The sequence below is a fragment of the Lynx rufus genome, unplaced genomic scaffold (assembly GCF_022079265.1).
Source record: "Lynx rufus isolate CCGP_SWC_20201006 ecotype Redwood Valley unplaced genomic scaffold, mLynRuf1.p SCAF_40, whole genome shotgun sequence".
NCBI classification, from domain to species: Eukaryota; Metazoa; Chordata; class Mammalia; order Carnivora; family Felidae; genus Lynx; species Lynx rufus.
Window position 1 is genome coordinate 2,746,808 of NW_025814857.1, and position 20,134 is coordinate 2,766,941.

At 56.3% G+C, this 20,134-nt stretch overlaps 3 protein-coding genes across 4 annotated transcripts; all 3 read right to left on the reverse strand.

The window, feature by feature from the left end:
* Window positions 1-466: 466 nt before the first annotated feature.
* On the reverse strand, window positions 467-2,402 carry HSFX4 (heat shock transcription factor family, X-linked member 4). Its single transcript, XM_047097756.1, has 2 exons — window positions 1,905-2,402; window positions 467-1,221 (listed from the first exon to the last, which is right to left on the reverse strand). The coding sequence occupies exons 1-2, from the start codon at window positions 2,400-2,402 to the stop codon at window positions 631-633; spliced, it is 1,089 nt and encodes a 362-aa protein (XP_046953712.1). The 3' UTR covers window positions 467-630.
* A 10,577-nt stretch (window positions 2,403-12,979) lies between these two features.
* Window positions 12,980-13,715, reverse strand: LOC124525358 (melanoma-associated antigen 10-like). Its single transcript, XM_047097730.1, is given in 2 exon segments — window positions 12,980-13,303; window positions 13,305-13,715. Coding segments are annotated over 2 exon segments (714 nt in total). The 3' UTR covers window positions 12,980-13,000.
* A 1,148-nt stretch (window positions 13,716-14,863) lies between these two features.
* On the reverse strand, window positions 14,864-16,208 carry LOC124525381 (melanoma-associated antigen 8-like). Of its 2 annotated transcripts, none has more exons than XM_047097764.1 (3): window positions 15,770-16,208; window positions 15,243-15,547; window positions 14,864-15,096 (listed from the first exon to the last, which is right to left on the reverse strand). In XM_047097764.1, exons 1-2 carry the CDS (start codon window positions 16,088-16,090, stop codon window positions 15,356-15,358), a joined length of 513 nt encoding a protein of 170 aa, XP_046953720.1. In that variant the 5' UTR covers window positions 16,091-16,208; the 3' UTR covers window positions 14,864-15,096; window positions 15,243-15,355. The 2 variants fall into 2 exon arrangements, with proteins under 2 accessions (XP_046953720.1, XP_046953719.1); XM_047097763.1 differs by having other exon boundaries at window positions 14,864-15,099.
* Between the last annotated feature and the right edge of the window lie 3,926 nt (window positions 16,209-20,134).

Below are 20,134 nucleotides of genomic sequence, written 5' to 3' on the forward strand. Positions count from 1 at the left end.
CTTACCGATGGGGAAGATGGGCTGTCCCTCCCCCCAACCCCCAGGCATTGACTAGAATGGCCCGTCTCTTCTGAGCAACAAGAAAGTAGCCCCACGTCCCTTGGCAGATGGGGTGGCCCTGCTTTTAGGTGGGCCTCTTTGGCAGGCCCCTGGCTCTTGGGCTAGAGGCGCTCAGCTGCTGATCAGAAACTTCCCGGCATCACAGGGGCACCCGTGAGGAAAAGCCCTCCTGTTTCAAACACACGAATGATACGAGGTGACACCCCCAAGGTCAGGAGTGAGGCGGTTCTGTCTCCTGACCCGCGGGCGAGGCTCAGGGGACCAGATCTGCCTGGGCTTGCCTCCTCCATGCTCCCTAGCCAGGTCCTTGGCCGAGGCTGCAAAAACGCTGCCGCTTCGAAGGACAGAGGACAGTAGGGGGCCAGAACCTGTCTCAGGCCAGGATTCCCAGCCTCCCCGAGCTTATCGCATAAGGTGTGTGTAGCATCATACGTGAGAAAGAACACAGATTCGCCGTTCTAGTCAGACTGTTTATTTACTCCCGCGGAGTTGTGTTTGTTTCCATTAAAGCCGAAAATACATTGACGGTTACAGTGGTGAGTTTTTAGCTGTCATCAGTGGCCTGTGAGCCTAGGGACCCGGATTTTCCTTGAAATGTTCACAGAGGGCACACTTGTAATCTGAGGAGCCCTCCTGCTCCTCGTTCTCACTGGGGGCCTCATTTGGGGACATGACTGACAGGGCTGCCAGCAGGATGGAATAACAGGTGTTATACAGAGACATCACCGTACCATAGTCGGGGTAAACTGGGGGGCTGATGGGCAGTTCCCCTGTGTCATCCCTTCTGGCAGTAGCCAGGGGCACAAACATCATGTTCCTGGAGGTGCCCTCCCCACTCAGGCCACCTGGCTCACTCGGGCCATGAGTTGCCATGGCATACCCGGCTGCGCTGCTCAGAGACCAAATGCCAGAGAAGGCGAAAGACTGGCTGCCACTGGGACCCTGAGCATTTGGGGCTGCGCCGAGGACCGTCTTGTCGTCGTTGGCGGGTTCCTCGTGATGGATTCGTGGGGACTGTCTTGTTGCTGCCACTGGCTTCTTTCTCTTTGGAGTTGGTGCACTGGTGCCTAGCCAGGTGGTGGTGACTCTCAGGTCACTTTTCCTCTGAATGTTCCTGAGCAGGAAAGGCTTGTCTCTCTGAAAGTTGGCGTTGCGGTAAATCTGAAACGAGATGCGAGATTCATCGTTTTAGTCATTCTGGGAGGGAAGATTTGTGTCTGCTGCCACCGAGACTGCCACGTCCTTTCCCTCTTCTCCCTCCCCTCCCCCTCCCCTCCCCCTCCCCCTTCCTCCTCCCCTTCTCCCCCATCCTCCCCCTTGCCTCCCTCTCCCTCCTCTTCCCCCCACAATCCCCTTCCACCTCTCTCCTTCCTCTTCTTCTCCCCCCTCCCCCTCCTCCTCCCATTCCCCCTCCCCCCTTACCCCCCCACTCCCTGCCCCTGGATCCCCCCACCACCACTCCCTGCCCCCGGCCCCTCCCACAGCAGTCATAATGGTCTGGTTCCACTATGGAGAAAAGTTCCTTTTAAGTTGTCTACAAGGCTCACTATGCCCTGGGACCTAACTAAACTCACTGAATAAAGACACATAAAGCCCAGTTGAAGGGATTCACATACCTATTTGACGTTACCTGGCCTCTGAATGTTTAGTCATACCTGCACACTCCATCTAAGGGGGTTGTAGGTTAATAGGAAAGCCTAGACTTTCTCATCTCTCCATAATGTCTCTCGAGAAAGAAAGTTGTCCTCGGAAATTAAACCCTTTCAGTAGATCATTCATCTGGGGTCTACTAGGAAGGTGCTGAAAAGACAGAAAACATGGGAAACCAAGGACTTTCTACTTACCAGCATTGTCTTATTCCCTGGGGACTGAATCCCCCAAGGGTTGGTTGCGCGTATTTTGCTGAAGCCGTACAGGTTCAGCAGGCGGATGAAAGTCTTCAAGCTGTCAGTTTCAAAGATTCTCTCCGCGCCTCTGCGGTGAAGAACCTCCCTCTGGAAAAGGTCTTTGTCGATGATCACGGTGTCCCCGGCATCGTTCCAGCGCACCGACGTGAAGGTGTCGTCCTCCAGGATCATCCAAAGCTTTCTTGGGAAGGAGAGCCCAAGAATACTGTTGTTTTCTCCCACGTTGGCGGCGCCTTGGTTTGGGGCCTGTGGTTGTGGGTTGTCTTGGGGGCCTGGATCTTGGATCACTGCTTGGTCCCTATTCATCACCAAAATCTCCCCGGAATCCAAATTTGGATCCTGGGATGAACTAGATGGTAATTCTGGTGCTGGCTCTCCATCATCAGATGGGGCCAGCTTCCCTTTGGGTATCTCCTTAGCACTCTGACTAGCCATGGAGCTAGTCTAGACCAAGAGCACTTTTGCCATGAGAATGTCTCACTGACCTCTCAAGTCGCAAATGCCTTCGGTCAGTATGGGGATGCCCAATATATACCGTCCACAAAATTCTAGAATCTCGTAGTGAGGCAACCAGCTACCTAAGTCATCACCTCTTTATTTGTCATGTGATGTCACAAAGGTGGCTCACAGCTGATCTGGCAAGGCAGCACTGGCCAAGTGTGGGGGAGGGGATGGGCACAGGGCCCCCAGCTTCTCTCTTTTCCAAAAGTATATGCAAACATCTGGTTTGAGTTCCCAGGAAGGGCTCCTGTCTGCAGCCAGGAACATTGTTTCATGGGACCAGGCCCTGGATGGGAAGAGAAACCATGATCCGAGGTCCACTCCCACTCCAGGGATGGGGGAGACAAGTTGCTGGTCTCTCAGATTTGGTCAAGAGCCAGGCCCTGGTTAGTCCTGGCTTGGGCTGCCCCCAAGACTGCCTGGGTCAGATGGACCCTTGGGGTCGGTACCTCTCAGAAGATGGCAATCCCTAGAGGACTTGTCCTAGTCTTACTTGGTAGCCCCCGTTTATTCCTACCTGCCCTCCCCCCCCCATACTTACTGCTTTGGTCTCTTCCAAAATTTCCTGCTGGTTACTTGGTACTGCTCAGAAAGGCCCCAACAAAAAGTCCTGTTTTCATGCCCCCTGTGTCAAGTTGTCCTCAGGCTAGGGTCTCAGTTAGGCCCCCTTTTATGCTGCCCCCACACAATTCCCTTTTTGGTCTCTTCCAACTGTTCCTGCTAGTTAGTTGGTCCTGCTCAGATAGGCCCCAACAAAGGGTCCTATTTTCTTGTCCCCTGGGTCAAGTTGTCCCCAGAGTAGGGTCTCAGTTGATGAGCCCCCCTTTTATTCCTGCCCCCCCACTTCCTGCTTTGGTCTCTTCCACGTATTCCTGCTGGTTAGTTGCTCCTACGCATATAGGCCCCAACAAAGAGTCCTATTTTCTTCCTCCAGGTCAAGTTGTCCTCAGGGCAGGGTTTCAGTTGGTAGCCAGCCCCCCATTTATTCCTGCTGCCCCCCCCCACACTCACCGCTTTGGTCTCTTCCAACTGTTCCTGCTGGTTAGTTGCTCCTGCGCATAGACCCCAAAAGAGACTCCTATTTTCTTGCCCCCTAGGTCAGGTTGTCCCCAGAGTAGGGTCTCAGTTGGTAGCCTCCCCTTTAATTCCTGTCACCCCCCCCCCCCACTTCATGGTTTGATCTCTTCCATTGTTCGGGCTTGTTAGTTGCTCCTGCTCAGATAGGCCCCAACAAAGAGTCCTGTTTTCGTGCCCCTAGGTCAAGTTGTCCTCAGAATAGGGTTTCAATCGGTAGCCCCCCATTTATCCCTGTCGCCCTTCCCACAACTTACTGCTTTTGTCTCCTCCAAAGATTCCTGCTGGTTAGTTGTTACTGCTCAGACAAGTCCCAACAAAGAGTCCTGTTTTCTTGCCCCCTACAATAAGTTGTCCTCAGAGTAGGGTCTCAGTTGGTAGCCCCATTTTATTCCTGGCCCCCCCACCACTTCTTGGTTTGATCTCTTCCACTGTTCCTGCTGGTTAGTTGGTCCTGCTCAGGCCCCAACAAAGAGTCCTGTTTAATTGCCCTCTAAGTCAAGTTGTCCTCAGAGTAGAGTCTCAGTTGGTAGCCCCCCTTTTATTGCCGCACCCCCACACTTCCCACATTGGTCTCCCCCAATTGCTCCTGCTGGTTAGTTGCTCCTGCTCAGCTAAGCCCCAAGAAAGGGTCCCATTTTCTTGTATTGTCCCCTAGGTCAAATTGTCCCCAGAGTAGGGCCTCAGTTGCTAGCCCACCCTTTTATTCCGGACCCATTAACTAACTTCCTGCTTTGGTCTCTTCCAACTGTCCCACTGGTTAGTTGGTGCTGCTCAGATAGGCCCCAACAAAGGGTCCTGTTTTCTTGCCCCAGGTCAAATTGTCCTCAGAGTACATTCCTAGTTGGTATCCCCACTTCTATTTCTGCCCCTCCCCCACTTCCCGCTTTGGTCTGCTCCACTGTTCCTGCTGGTGAGTTGCTCCTGCTTAGGTAGGCCCCAACAAATAGTCCAGTTTTCTTCCCCCTAAGTCAAGTTGTCCTCAGAATACGGTCTCAGTTGGTAGCCTCCGCTTTTATTCCTACCCCTCCCCACACTTTCTGCTTAGCTGTCTAACACCTGGTCCTGCTGGTGAGTTGTTCCTCCTCAGATAGTCCCCAAGAAAGACTCCTATTTTCTTGCACCCAGGTCAAGTTGTCCTCAGAATAGGGTTTCAGTTTGTAGCCCCCCTTTCATTCCCTCTCCCGCACTTCCCAATTTGTGTCTTCCAACTATTCCTGCTGGTTAGTTGGTCCTGCTCAGATAGGGCCCAATAAAGAGTCCTCTTTTCTTTCTCCCAGGTCAAGTTGTCATCAGAGTAGGGAGTCAGTTGGTGGACCCCCTTTTGTTCCTACCACCCACCCCACGCTTCCTGCTTTGGTGTTTTCGAACTGTTCCTGCTGGTTGGTTGGTCCTGCTCAGAAAGGCTCCAACTGTGAGTCCTATTTTCATTCCCCTAGGTCAACCTGATCTCAGAGTAGGATTTCAGATGGTAGCCTCCTTTCTATTCCTACCACTCCCCCCCCCCAACACACACACACACACACACACACACACACACACACACACACACTTCCTGGTTTGGTCTATTCCAACTGTTCCTGCTGGTTAGTTGGTCCTGCTCAGATAGTCCCCAACAATGACTCCTATTTTCATGCCCACAGGTAATGTTGCCCTCAGAGTAGGGTTTCAGTTGGTAGCCCCCCTTTTATTCCTGCTGCCTTTGCCCCACACTTCCTGCTTTGCTGTCTTCCAACTCTTCCTGCTGATTAGATAGTACCGCTCAGATAGGCCAGAAGGAAGAGCCCTGATTTCTTGCCCCGTAGGTCACCTTGTCCATAGAGTAGGATCTCAGTTGGTGTCCACTTTTATTCCTGCCTCCCCACTTCCTGCTTTGGTCTCTTCCAACTGTTCCTGCTATTTAGTTGGTCCTTCACAGATAGCCCCAAAGAAAGAGTCCTGTTTCTTCCCCCCCCCCCCAGGTCATGTATTCCCCAGAGTATGGTCTCAGTTGGTAGCCCCCCCTTTTATTCCTGCCTCCCCACATTCTGCTTTGGTCTCTAACAACTGTTCCTGATGGGTAGTTGGTCCTGCTCAGAAAGGCCCCAACAAGGAGTCCTATTTTCTTGTCCCAGATCAAGCTCTCCTCAGAGTAAGGTTTCAGTTAGAAGCACCCCTTTTGTTCCTACCGCCCCCTCCCACACTTCATGCTTTGTTCTTTTCCAGCTGTTCCTGCTTGTTAGTTAGTCCTGATCAGATAGGCCCCAAGAAAAAGTCCTGTTTCCGTGCCCCCAGGGCTAGTTGTTCTCAGAGTGGATTTTCAGTTGGAAGCCCCCTTTGCATTCCTGCCCAGCACACACATCCTGCTTTGGTCTCTTCCAACTGTTCCTCTTGGTTAGTTGGTCCTGCTCATGTAGGCCCAAAAAAAGATTCCTCTTTTCTTGCCCCCTAGGTCAAGTTGTCCTCAGAGTAGGGTCTCAGATGATAGCCCCCCTTATATTTCTGCCTCCTCCCACTTTCTGCTTTGGTCTCTTACAACTATTCCTGATGGTTAGTTGGTCCTACTCAGATGGGCCCCAAGAAGGAGTCCTCTTTTCTTGCCCCCGAGGCCCAGTTTCCCTCAGAGTAGAGTTTCCTTTGGGTGCCCCAGTTTTATTCCTGCTCCACCCAACACTTCCCTAGGTGGTCTCTTCAACTGCTCAGGCTGGTTAGTTGATCTTTCTAAGATAGGCCCCAGGAAAGAGCCCTGTTTTCTTGCCCCCTAGGTCACATTGTCTTCAGAGAAGCATATCAGTAGGTAGCCCCCGTTTTATTCCTACCCCCTCCGCACACTTTCTGCTTAGCTGTCTAACACCTGTTCCTACTGGTGAGTTGGTCCTCCTCAGATAGTCCCTACAAAGTGTCCTATTTTCTTGCCCCCAAGACAAGTTGTCCTCGGAGTAGGGTTTCAGTTGGTAGGCACTTTTATTCCCTCTCCCACACTTCCCGCTTCCGTCCCTTCCAACTATTCCTGCTGCTTAGTTGGTCCTGCGCAGATATGCCCAACAAAGAGTCCTAATTACTTGCCTCCTAGGTCAAATTGTCCCCAGAGTAAGGTCTTAGTTGTTGGCATCCCCTTTTATTCCTGCACCCCCTACTTCCTGCTTTCGTCTCTTCCAACAGTTCCTGCTGCTTACTTGGTCCTGCTCAGGTAGACCCCAATAAAGACTCCTATTTTCTTGCCCCCTGGTCAATTTGTCCTCAAAGTAGGGTTTCAGTTGGCAGCCCCACTTTTATTCCTGCTGCCTCACCCACACAATGCCTGCTTTGGTCCCTTCCAACTGTTCCCTCTAGGTAGTTGGTCCTACTCAGAACCCCCCCCCAAATTCCTGTTTCCTTGCCCCCAGGGCATGTTTTCCTCACAGGTGTGTTTCCGTTGGTAGTCCCCCTTTTATTCCTGCCCCCACACACTTCCCCCTTTGGCCTCTTCCAACTACTTTGGTAACTTGGTCCTGCTCAGATAGGCCCCAACAAAGAGTCCTGTTTTCTTGGCCCCAGGTTACATGGTCCTCAGAGTAGGGCCTTAGCTGGTAGCCCCACTTTAATGCTGCCACCCCGCTTCAAGCTCTTGTCTTCTCCAACTGTTCCTGCTGATTAGTTGGGCCTTGTTAGATAGGCTGCAGCAGAGTCCGGTTTCCTTGCCCCCTAGGCCAAGTTGTCCTCAGAGTAGGGTCTCAGTTTGTAGGCCCCCTTTTATTCCTACCCCCTCTGCACACTTTCTGCTTAGCTGTCTAACAACTGTTCCTACTGGTGAGCTGGTCCTCCTCAGATAGTCCCAACAGAGAGTCCCGTTTTCTTACCCCCATGTCAAGTTGTCTTCAGAGTAGCGTTTCAGTTTGTAGCCCCCCTTTTATTCTCTCTCCCCCACTTCCTGCTTTGGTCTCTTCCACCTATTCCTGCTGGTTAGTTGGTCTTGCTCAGATAGGGCCCAACAAAGAGTCCTCTTTACCTGCCCCCTAGGCCAAGTTGTCCCCAGAGTAAGGTCTTAGTTGTTAGCCCCCCCTTTATTCCTGGGCCAACAGTTCTTGCTGGTTAGTTGGTCCTACTCAGGTAGGCCGCAACAATCAGTCCTATTTTCATGTCCTTATGTCATGTTGTCCTCAAAGTAGGGTTTCTGTCGGTAGCCCCCTTTTTATTCCTGCCACCCCCTTACACACACTTCCTCATTTCTTCTCTCGTAATGGTTCCTGCTGGTGAGTTGGTCCTGCTCATGTAGGCCCGAAACAAGAGTCCTGTTTTCTTGCCCCCTAGGTCAATTTGTCCTCAGAGTAGGGTCTCAGTTGGTTGCCTCCCTTTTTCTCCCGCCTCCCCACATCCTGCTTTGGTCTCTCACAACTGCTGCTATTGGTTCATTGGTCCTGCTAAGATAGGCCCCAACAAAGAGTCCTGTTTTCACGCCCCCAGATCAACTTGTCCTCAGAGCAGGGTCTCAGTTGGTAGGCCCTCTTTTATACCTGCCCTCCCCACTTCCTGGTCTCTTCCAACTGCTCCTGCCGGTTAGTTGTTCCTGGTCAGATAAGCCCCAACAAAGAGTTCTGTTTTCTTGCTCCAGGTCAAATGGTCCTCAGAGTAGGGTCTCAGTTGGTAGCCCTACTTTTATTGATGCCTCCCCTCACTTCCAGCTTTGATCTGCTCCAAAGGTTCCTGCTGGTTAGTTGGTCCTGTTCAGATAGACTCCAACAAGGAGTCTTGTTTTCTTGCCCCCATGTCAGTTTGTCCTCAGAGTAGGGTTTCAGCTGGTAGCCCCTTTTTATTCCTGCACCCCCTCACACACTTCCAGCTTTGGTCTCTTCCAACTCTTCCTGCTGGTTAGTTGGTCCTGCTCAGATGGGCCCAAAAAAGAGTCCTGTTTTTTTTTTCCCACTAGGTCAAGTTGATCTCACAGTAGGACCTCAGTTGGTAGACCCCCTTTGATTGCCTCCACCAAACACTTGCCGCATTGGTCTGTTCCAACTGTATCTGCTGGTTAGTTGGTTCTTCTCAGATGGGCCGCAACAAAGAGTCCATTTCCCATGACCCCTAGATGAAGTTATCCTCAGAGTTTGGTCTCAGTTGGTTGTACCCCTTCTATTCCTGCCACCCCCCTCTGCCTGCTTTGGTATGTTCCAACTGTATCTGCTGGTTAGTTGGTTGTCTTCAGATAGGCCCCAAGAAGATGTCCTATTTTCTTGCCCTCTACGTCAAGTTTTCTGCAGAGTAGGGTCTCAGTTTGTAGCTTCCCCATTTATTCCTGCCCCCCCCCCCCGCTTCCGCCTTTGGTTTAATCCAATTTTTCCTGCTGGTTGGTTACTCCTGCTCAGATAGGCCCCCAAAAAGTGTCCTGTTTTCTTCTTGCCCCAGGTCAAGTTCTCCTCCGAGTAGGGTTTCAGTTTGTGGCCCCCCTATTGTTTTCTCCCCCCACGCTTCCCGCTTTGGTCTCTTCCAGCCGGTCCTGCTGGTTAGTTGGTCCTGCTCAGGTAGGTCCCAACAAAGAGCCCTGTTTCTTGCCCCCAATGTCAACTTGTCTGAAGAACAGGTTCTCAGTTGGCAGCCCCTTTTTTCCTGACCCCAATCCTGCTTTGGTCTCTTCCAGCTGTTCCTGTTAGTTAGTTGGTCCTACTCAGATAGGCCAGAACCAATAGTCCTGTTTACTTGTCCCCTATATCGAGTTGTCTTCAGAGTAGGGTCTCAGTCGGTGGCCCCCCTTTTATTCCTGCCCCTGCAATTCACACTTTGGCCTCTTCCAACTGTTCCTGTTAGTGAGCTGGTCCTGCTCAGATAGGCCCCAACAAAGAGTCCTGTTTTCTTGGCCCCAGGTTACATGGTCCTCAGAGTAAGGCCTTACTTGGTAGCCCCACCTTAACGCTGCCACCCTGCTTCAAGCTTCTGTCTTCTCCAACTGTTCCTGCTGATTAGTTGGGCCTGGTTAGATAGGCCGCAGCAAAGAGTCCTGTTTCCTTGCCCCCTAGGTCTAGTTGTCCTCAGGGTATGGTCTCAGTTGGTAGCCTCCCCTTTTATTCCTAACCCTTCTGCACACGTTCTGCTGGGCTGTCTAACAACTGTTCCTCCTGGTGAGCTGGCCCTCCTCAGATAGTCCCAACAAAGAGTCCTGTTTTCTTGATCAAGATCTGTTTTTCCAGATCAAGATGTCCTCAGAGTAGTGTTTCAGTTTGTAGCCCCCCTTTTATTCTCTCTCCCCCACTTCCCACTTTGATCTCTTCCAACTATTCCTGCTGGTTACTTGGTCTTGCTCAGATAGGGCCCAACAAAGAGTCCTCTTTACTTGCCCCCTAGGTCAAGTTGTCCCCAGAGTAAGGTCTTAGTTGTTAGCCCCCTTTTATTCCTGCACCCCCTACTTCCTGCTTTGGTCTCTTCCAACAGTTCCTGCTGCTTAGTTGGTCCTGCTCAGATAGGCCCCAAAGAAGAGTCCTGTTTTCTTACTCCCTAGGTCAAGTTGTCCTCAGAGTAGGGTCTCAGTTGGTAGCCCTGCTTTTATTCCCGCACCCCCCCCCCCCACATTTCCTGCATTGGTCTCTTCCAAATGTTCCTGCTGCTTAGGTGGTCCTGCTCACATAGGCCCCAACTTAGAGTCCTGATTTCTTGTCCCATAGGTCAAGTTGTCGTCAGAGTCGGGTCTCAGTTTTTAGCCCCCCTGTTATAACTGCCCCACCCCCACTTCCCGCTTGCTCTCTTCCAACTGTTCCTGCTGGTTAGCTGGTCCTGCTTAGATAGGCCCCAACCAAGAGTCCTGTTTCCTTGCCCCAGGACGACTTGTCCTCAGAGTAAGTTCTCAGTTGGTAGTCCCCCTTTTATTCCTGCCCCTCCCTCACTTCTCGCTTTGGTCTCTTCCAACTGCTCCTGTTGGTTAGTTGTTCCTGGTCAGGTAGGCCCACAACAAAGAGTCCTGTTTTCTTGCCTCCTGAGTCAAGTTGTCCTCAGAGTCGGGTCTCAGTTGGTTGCTCCCCTTTTATTCCCACCCTCCACACACTTCCCTATTTGGTCTCTTCTAACTGTTCCTTCTAGTTAGTTGGTCCTGCTCACCTATGTCCCAACACAGAGTCCTGTTTTCTTGCCCCCTAGGTTAAGTTGCCCTCAGAGTAGGCTCTCAGTTGGTAGCTCCCCCCCATTCCTGCCCCCCCCCCCCGCCGCACTTCCTGCTTTGGTCTCGTCCTATTGTTCCTGCTGATGAGTGCATCCTGCTCAGATAGGCCCCAACACAGAGTCCTGGTTTTTTGCCCCCAAGTCAAGTTGTCCTCAGAGTAGAGTTGCAGGCAGTAGCCCTGCCTTTATTCCTGCACATCCCAACTTCCCGCTTATGTCTGCTCCAAATGTCCCTGCTGGTTCCCTGCTCTGCTTAGGCCCCAACGAAAAGTCCTATTTTCTTGCCGCCTAGATGAAGCTGTCCCCAAGGTAGGGTCTCAGTTGGTAGCCCCCCTTTATACTCACAGCCTCACCCCACACATTTTGCTTTGGTCTTTTCCAAGTATTCCTGCTTGTTAGTTGGTTCTGCTCAGATAGGCCCCAACAACAAGTCCTATATTCTTGCTCTCTGGTCAAGGAGTCCTCAGAGTAGGGTTTCAGGGGGTACTTGTCTTTTATTCCTGCCTCCTCACTTCCCACTTTGGTCTCTTCCAAATGTCCCTGCCGGTTAATTGTTCCTGCTCAGATAGGGCGAACAAAGAGTTATGTTTTCATGCCCCCTCGGTCAAGTTATCCTCAGAGTAGTGTCTGAGTTTGTACCCTCCTTTTATTCTTGTCCTCCCCCAATTCCCACTTTGATCTCTTCCAACAGTTCCTTCTGGTTAATTGGACCTGCTCTGATAGGCCCCGACAAAGACTGATTTTCTTCCCCCAGGTCAATTTGTCCTCAGAGTTGGTTTTCAGTTTGTAGCCCCACTTTCATTCCTGCCACCCCCCAACACACACACACACACACACACACACACACACACACACACACACACACTTCCTGCTTTGGTCTCCTCCAAATGTTCCTGATGAGTTGGTTCTGCTCAGATAGGCACCACCAAGAGTCCTGTTTTCCTGCCCCCTATGTCAAATTGTCCTCAGAGTAGTGTCTCACTTGGCAGCACCCCTTTTATTCCTGCCCCTCCCTACTTCCCGCTTTGGTCTCTCGCAACTGTTCCTGCTGGTTAGTTGGTCCTACTCAGATAGGCCCCAGCAAAGAGTCCTGTTGACTTGCCCCCAGGTCAAGTTGTCCTCAGAGTAGGGTCTCAGTTGGTAGGCCCCCTTTATTGCCTCCACTTGCTGCTTTGGTCTCTTCCAACTCTTCCTTTTGGTTGGATGGTCCGGCTCAGATAGGCCCCAAGAAAGAGTCCTATTTTCATGCCCCAGGTCAAGGTGTCTTCAAAGTAGGGTTTCAGTTTTTAGTCCCCCTTTGTTCCCTTCCCCACTCTTCCCGCTGTGGTCTCCTCCAACTGTTCCTGCTTCTTAGTTGGTCCTGCTCAGATAGACACGCACCAGTAGTCCTGGTTTCTTGCCACCGGGTCAAATTGTGTTCAGGATAGGGTCTCAGATGGTTGCCTTCCCTTTTATTCGTTTCCCCCACTTCCTGCATTGGTCTCTTCAAAATGTTAATGCTGGTTAGTTGCTCCGGCACAGATAGGCCCCAACAAAGAGTCCTTTTTTCTTGCCCCCAGGTAAAGTTCTACTCAGAGAATGGTTTCAGGTGGTTGCCCCCCTTTTATTCCTGCTGCCCCCCTCACAGTTTCTGCTTTGGTCTCTTCCTACTGGTCCCGCTGATTAGGTGTTCCTGCTCAGATAGGCCCCAAAAAGAGTCCTGTTCTCTTGCCCCCAGTTCAAGTTGCCCTCAGAGTAGTTTCTCAGTTGGTAGCCCCCCGTTTATTCCTACCGCCAACAAAGTTCCGCCTCGGTCTCTTCCACGTGCTCCTGCCGGTTAGTTGGTCCTCTTCAAATAGGCCACAACAATGAGTCCTTTTATCTTTCCCCCAGGTCAAGTTGTCCTCAGAGTAGGGTTCCAGTTGGTAGCCCCCATTTTATTCCAGCCACCCCTCCCCAGCACACACTCCCACCTTTGGTCTCCACCACATATTCCTGCTGGTTAGTTGGTCCTGCGCATTTAGGCCCGAGCAAAGAGTCCTGTTTTCTTGTCCTCTAGATCAAGTGGTCCTCAGAGTAGGATCCCAGTTGGTAGCCCCTCCCCCCCACTTTCTGCTTTGGTCTTTTCCAACTGTTCCATCTGGTTAGTTGGTCCTGCTCAGATAAGCCCCAAAAGAAAGTCCTGTTTTCTTGCCCCCAAGTCACGTTGTCCTCAGAGTTGCTTTTCAGTTGTTAGCTCCCCTTTTATCCACGGTGGCCACACACTTCCCACTTTGGTCTCTTCCAACTGATCCTGCTGGTTAGTTGGTGCTGCTCACGTAATGCCCTGATAACGCGTCCTGATTTCTTGCCCCTAGGTCACGTTGTCATCAGAGTAGGTCTCAGTTGGTAGCCCGCACGTTCCACACCTCCTCCTCAGGGGCACAGTTGTTCTCCAGGAGGACCACCCCCAAGACCAGCACCAGGAGGCTGGCCGTGGGCATGCCCTGCCTACTGCTTAGCATCCCATCACATATCAGGCCAAGGATGGTGACCAGGAAGAAGGAGTGGTCTCTGGCGTCCGCTTCCTTCACGTCAACACCAAAGACCAGCTGCAGATACTCGCAGGCTTGACGGAAGATCCCGGAGACGTGGTCCTGGTCATCTTGGCTGACCGCCGCCAGCATCTCCGCCTGTGTGGTCGGTCGGCTGCTGAGTGCGATACTTGAGGAGCAGGAATGCCACCAGGTCAGCCAGCCTCATGCCGAATGCATCTGGGAGCGAGGGCTGGGCTCCTTCTGGGGCCCCTCTGGTGCTGGACCCCTCCTCATCGGGGCTGCTGGGGTCCTCATCGGACTGGCTCCCCGGAGCACCTGCCATGTCAGCGGGGGAGGGGCAGGCATTCGGAAGGCTCAGACTGACTCTGTTGAGGGGCCCAGGCTCCCTCTGTCCTCCTTCTGCATCCTCGCCAAGAATGGCCACAGGACCCAGGCCCTGCCCTCTGCCCACTTGAGGTGTCCCAGCCGCCTCCCCCAACCCACACACACACACACACACCCTGTGTCTGTGAGACTCCGCTGTGGAAGTCTGGCCCGACTCGTCCACCCAAATGCCCATCCTGCCCCTGGCCCTTCACAGAAGGACGCGGGTGCCCAAGCTCCGGCAGGTTCCTTCTGTGTGTCCTAGGGACCTGAGTCCTTCGGTCCTCCCCCCATGTCCCCGCCTGGACTCCCTAGCCCGGCCCGTGCCCCTGCCCTTTCTGACCTGGGATCCTGTCCCTCACCCCAAGGTCCTCAGCTCCCTCAAACCCCCGAGGTACAGTTGAGTGGACGCAGCCTGCGGCCGCCCTCTCCAGAAACCCCGGCCTCAGCGGGGCCTGAGCGCCTCTACCCAGGGTGGGTGGGTGTACTAGGCCCTACCGCTCTCCCTCGGTCCAGACACCAGCTCCAGGAAGAGCCTGGGCTCGTCCCTCTGGGGCCCCGAGTCTACCACCCTTAGCCCCGCTGGGAGAAGGGCTCCGCCTGACCACCCTGCCGGGGGCTCTCGGGCTGCCGGCTGGACTGACCTGGATTCCGGGATGGGGGGCCGGCCGTGCTCCCTCACATGTCGACGTGCACGCCTTGCTGCCCGGCCGGGCCCCTTCTCTCTGCCGGCCCGAACCAGGCATCCAAGACCGAGGCCCCACCTCTGTCACTATCCTTTCCGGGATCTTCACCTTGACTCTGACCGGCTCGGGCCGTGCCCCGCCATCTGAACAGCTGAGTCTGTGCGCCTCAGATCCAGGCTCTCACTCCCCGACTTCCTGGAGACAGAGGCAGGGAGCACACCGCAGCCACGGTCCCCCTCCCCGCTACATTGTGATGAGCTGCCCAGAAGCATCGCACTGAACAGAGATCCCAGGCCAGCCTGGCTCGGGCAGGGCATCTCCACTGCGGGGCTCCCCCCCTGGAGCCCCACCGCCTCAGCCTTCTTTCATTTCTTCTGCTCCTCTTAGGGGACCTTTCCCTGCCTTCCCATGGGGACCGCAGCTGCTAGATAGTCACCTATGGGTGGGACGTGTCCTGCCTCTCCTAGTGTCCTCACTGCCAACACAGGGCCCTTCCGAGAGTGAGCAGAGCTCAGCGAATGTCCGGCCACAAATGTCCCAGTGAGCTGGGGACCTCTGCTCAGATCGAGTGTCTCCTCCTTTCTTGGAGACCCAAGCAAAGGCAGGCACACATCTCTATGTCCCTTGTCCAGAATGACAGATGACAAGGGACAAGAAGCAAGAACGAACATCTTTTATTTCTCCATGTCCTGAAGCCATCCGTTTACTGCCAAGGTCTTCACGTTTGCAAGACATCCCTGTCTGTGCCCAGCCCAGGCACCGCGATTCCCTTCTGGATCCCGAACGAGGACGGAAGGGTTCCCAGCTCGTTGCACCAAACGGCAAAACTCTGACTCTTGAACACCTGTGGCGTGGGTGCCACTCCCACACTGAGCCCGAGGCTCACGAAACCTTCTATGACAAGGAACAACATCTGAAAACTTCCTCGACGAAACAAAGATCGATTTCCGAGGCCACGTAGACAGAGAACAAGAACCCACCCAAACGTGCGCTTGGCCCCGCTTTCCCCCAAGCCGCCCTGGCCCTCCACTACTCACAACGCCCAGCGCCCGCTCTGCTCGCACTCGCAGGGGAGAAGTGGCCTGGCTTCGTGCCCCGCAGGAGAGGCTGCTCGACCCCAGGTGGGAACGGGCCCGGCTGCCCCTCGGGCTCAGGCCCGCTCTTCCTCATGGCTCACAGCCTCTTCGGACAGACACGGAGACCCGGGCTGCCTGCTGTTGACCGCGAGGATGTGCTGCAGCACTTGCACGGCGCTGGTTTCTGCGTGCGCCCTGGGACCCCACAGGAACTCGTAGCGTGCGGGCTCGCTGCCGGGCACCTGCCGGTACTCCAGGTACCCTTCCTGCACCCAGACTTCGGTCAGCAGCTCCCTGGGCTCCCCATAGAATACGTGCTCCCTGCCGGCATACACCCCCATGACCCCCAGCGCTTCCCACACCGCCTCCTCAGGGGCACGGTCCTCCTCCAGGAGGATCACCCACAGGACCAGCACCAGGAGGCTGGTCTTGGGCATGCCGTGCCTACCACTCGGCGTCCCATCGCAGCTGAGGCCCAGGATGCTGACCAGGACGTAGGAGCGCTCGCGGGGGTCCACTTCCTTCACGTCGACTCCAAAGACCAGCTGCAGATACTCGCAGGCTCGGCGGAAGATCACGGGGAAGCGGTCCTGGTCATCTTGGCTAACCGCCGCCAGCATCTCCGCCCGTGTGGTCGGCTGATTGGTGCGATACTTGAGGAGCAGAAGCAGCACCAGGCCGGCCACCTTCACGCGGAGCGCATCTGGGAGCGAGGCCTGGGCCCCTGCCGGGGCCCCCCAGGTGCTCGACCCCTCCTCATCGGGGCTGCTGGAGCCCTGGTGGGACTGGCTCCCCGAAGCGCCTGCCATGGCACTGGGGGAGGGGCAGGAGCTCCGAGGGCTCTGGGGAGGACTCGGGGACCCGGCAGCAGCAGACCCCTCCTCCAGGGGGACCAGAATGAGGACAGAGCAGGAGGAGGACGGGGAGGAAGGGGAGGAGGAGGAGGAGGAGGGGGGAGATGGGTACCCCCCCTCCTCCTCCTCTGCTTTCTCCTCCTCCAACTCCACCTCCTCCTCCTCCAACTCCTCCTCTTCCTCCGAGTCCACCTCCTCCACCTCCAACTCCACCTCCAACTCCACCTCCACCTCCTCCTCCTCCAACTCCTCTTCCTGGGGTTCCACCTCCTCCACCTCAACCTCCAGCTCCTCCACCTCAACCTCCACCTCCAAATGCACTTCTTCCACCTCCTCCTCCTCCACCTTCTCCTCCTCCAACTCCTCCTTCTTCAACTCCAACTCCTCCTTCTTCAACTCCACCTCCTCCACCTCCCTGTCCTCAGGCTCTGGCAGCGGTGCATCCCATGGCAGTGGGACCTCTCTTGGCTCCTCCTTCAGCTTGCAGAACATACTGCTCTCACCCAGGGACATGATGGTCGCCAGACCTTGAAGACAGAAGAGGGGTGGCTCCTCAGGGGGAGGCCCAGCCCACCCAGACCCCGAGCTCCCAGGCCTGAGAGCGGGGCCCGCGTGGGGGTTGGGGGCCGAGGGGTCCCATCTGGGGTGGGATGGGCGAGCCCCCGGCCCCACGCGGGGTGCACCCACCTCGCCTGGACAACCGACTGGCACGCGGCCGCGCCTCCTCTGCTCTGTGACCTCAGGACTCCTGCCTCAGACCAAGGCCTCAACTGCAGAGCTCGCAGAGCCCCTGGAAGAGGGAGGGATGGAGGGAGGGAGGGGGGGAGGGAGGGGGCGCCTCAGGGTCTCAGGGTGGGTGCAGACCGCGAGCACCGCCCCGGGCCCCCACCCCCCACTGCGGCCAGGGGATTCTGGCCAGGACTCTGGGCGGCCCCGCCCCGGGAGCCCCCACCCCCCCCACCCCCCATCAGGCCTGGGCCTGCCCCTTCTGGGCCTCCGCTGACAGCCAGAGCGGACCCGAGCGGCAGGGCAGGCCTGGGCCCTACGCAGGTGTCCTGGGCTGGGACGCAGCGCCTCCTCTCTCCCCTGCACCCCGGCCAGGGCCCGGGATCCTGCCTCGGCTGACCGGGGTCCAGCCCCGCACACCAAGGCCCTCCCCTCGCCCAGACCCACCGCGGGGGCGGCTTTCCGAGGGCGGCCCCGGGGCTGGGGTCCAAGGGGCCTCCGGCCGTCCTCCCGCAGGGCTCTCCCGGGGAGCCCCGGGCCCGCTGCCTCCCACCAGAACCCTCACGGCCCGGCGAGGTCCGGGCCAAGGCGGCTGGCGTCGCACGAGGCGACCAAGTCCGGGGAGGCCCGGGGCCGATGGCGGGGGGCTCACGTGGCTTCCTTGGGGTCCCTCAGCCCTATCCTCTCGACCCCATCCGGACTCCCTGGGCGGCCTGGGCCTCGGGCTCTGCCGCCTGACGCCGGCTCCTCGCGCGCAACCAGCTCTCAGTCGGGCTGGGACCCAGAGCCCGAGTCCGCCCACGCCTCACGCCCTGGTCACAGTCGTCGTGGTCGCGCCACCCTGCGGCCTCCACCGCCGCCGCCACCCGCCGGACTCCTTCCCCTCTGGGTCCCGGCTCCCTCGCTCGTCCCTCTGGGCCTCACCTCGAAGCCCACGAGGCTCTGCGCCCTTGCCGCGCCTGACGGGATTCGAGGCGCGGCCGGAAGACGCCGACGCCGACGCCCACGCCGACGCCCTCGCCGGCGCCCACGCCGAGCCCCCCCTCGCCCCGCCCCGCCCCGCCCCGCCCCGCCCCGCCAGTCTCTTGAGACCCGGATGCGGAAGTCCAGACACCCCGCGGGGCCTCATTCCCACTAGGGGCTTCCCTAGGCTGCCGCTAGGGGTCGCCTTCCGGCCAGGGCCTGCGTTCTGGGGGCCAGAGTCCCTCTCTCGGTGTTCCCTAGGTGGCCTCCTGCACCCCGGGGTTGGCCTGTGCGCGTGGCCCCTGACGATGGGAACTCGTGCCCCTCAGACCGGGGTCCGAAGGTCTCTGGGACGCACCGCCCAGGCTCAGTGACGGGGTGCCCGCCACCTCTGGCCACCCGATGCAGGGGCTCCCCGGGCCTGCGGCACGGACTGACTTCGTAGCTCTGGGCTGGGGTGGACCTGGTCTCCTGACAGCACCTGGGCCCTCCTCCCGTCTGCCCACCGGAGCGGCTGCTCCCGACAGACAGCGGGTCCTAGGTTCTGCCCAGCTCACCCATCCGACCCCCACTCCCCCGTCCAGGTGATCCGAGACCCGGATGCCCAAGTCCAGCCTCGCCCAGTGTCCCCATCCCTCCCGGGGGCCTGCGCGGACTGACTCTGTTGTGGGGTCCAGGCTCCTTTGCCTGCAGGTCCCTCTGTTCCTCATTAGGAATCGCCCCGGGACACGGGCCCTGCCCTCTGCCCACCTGAGGTGGCCCAGCCACCCCCCCCCCCCGCCCCCTGCGCCTCCTCCGGTGTCTCTGAGACCCGGCTGCTGCGGAAGTCTGGCCCGACTCTCCTCCGCGAGTCCCCATGCCTCCCAAGGGCCCTTCTCAGAAGGCCTGAGGTCTTGAACTTTGGGACGTCCCCTCTGTCCTGGGGACCCGAGTCCCTCAGTCCTCCCTCTGACCCCCACCTGGACACCGTGGCCCCGTCCTGTGTCCCTGCCCTTTCCTGACCTAGGATCCTGTCCCTCACCCCAAGGTCCTCAGCTTCCTCAGATCCCCGAGGCACAGTTGAGTGGACGGGGCCTGCGGCCACCCTCTACACGTACCCCGGCACCGCGGCCCAGGCTGATCTCCTCTCCCCGGGGCGGGATGGGCCCTGCGGATCTCCATGAAGTCCCGACACCTGCTGCAGAAGAGCCTGGGCCCGTCCCCCCTATTATTCCTGCCGCCCCGCCACACACGCTTCCGACTTTTCTCTCTTCCAACTGTTCCTGCTGGTTACTTGGTCCTGCTCAGATAGGCCTGAACAAAGCCTCCTGTTTTCTTGCTCCTCGGACAAGTTGTCCTCAGAGGAGGGTCTCAGTTGGTAGCCCCCCTTCTATTCCTCCCCCCTCTCTTCTTGCTTTGGTCTCTTCTAGCTGTTCTTGCTGGTTGGTTGGTTCTGCTCCGACAGGGCCCCAACAAAGTGTTCTGTTTTCTTGACCCCATGTCAAGTTGTGCTCAGAGTACTGTTGTAGTTGGTAGCCCCCCCCCCTTTATTCCTGCCGCACCCCCCCCCACACACATTTCTTGCTTTGGTCTCTCCCAACTGTAATCACTGGTTTGTTGGTCATGCTCAGCTATGTCCCAGCAAAGAGTCCTGTTGCCTTGTCCCCAACACAAGTTGTCCTCAGAGTAGGGACTCAGTTGGCAGCCCCCCTATTACTCCTGCTCCCTCCCACTTACCGGTTTGGTCTCTTCCAACGATTCCTGATGTGTAGTTGGTCCTGCTCAACAGGCCCCAATAAAGAGTCCTGTTTTCTTGCCCCCTGGGTCAAGTAGTGTTCCGAGTAGGGTCTCAGTTACTAGGCCCCTTTCATTCCTGCTCACCACACTTCCTGCTTTGGTCTCTTCCAACTCTTCCTGCTGGTTAGATGGTCCTACTCAGATTGGCTCCAAAAAAGAGTCTTAATTTACTTGCCCGCTTTGTCCAGTTGTTCTCAGAGTATGGTCTCAGCTGGTAGCCCCCCTTTTATTCCTGCCCCCCAATTCCTGCTTTGGCCTCTTCCAACTGTTCCCACTGGTTAGTTGGTCCTACTCAGATTGGCCCCCAAAGAGTCCTATTATCTTGCCGCCAGGTTAAGTTGCCCTCAGAATTGGGTCCCATTTGGCAGCCCCCCTCTTATCCCCCCCCCCATTCCCGTTTGGTTCCCTTCCAAAGGCTCCTGCTGGTTATTTGCTCCTGCTCAGATAGGACCGAACAAACAGTCTTGTTTTCTTACCGTCTAGATCAAGTTGTCCCCAGAGTAGGGTCTTACTTGGTAGCCCCCCTTTTTTTTG

Excerpts from the sequence above, each read along its gene's own strand:
- HSFX4 (XM_047097756.1), bottom strand. The coding sequence starts at position 2,402 with ATGGCTAGTCAGAGTGCTAAGGAGATACCCAAAGGGAAGCTGGCCCCA. Across the intron at positions 1,222-1,904 it reads CAGGGAATAAGACAATGCTG|ATTTACCGCAACGCCAACTT; the intron begins GTAAGTAGAAAG and ends ATCTCGTTTCAG.
- LOC124525381 (XM_047097764.1), bottom strand. The coding sequence starts at position 16,090 with ATGGCAGGCGCTTCGGGGAGCCAGTCCCACCAGGGCTCCAGCAGCCCC. Across the intron at positions 15,548-15,769 it reads GCGAGCGCTCCTACGTCCTG|GAAGGGTACCTGGAGTACCG; the intron begins GTCAGCATCCTG and ends GTCTGGGTGCAG.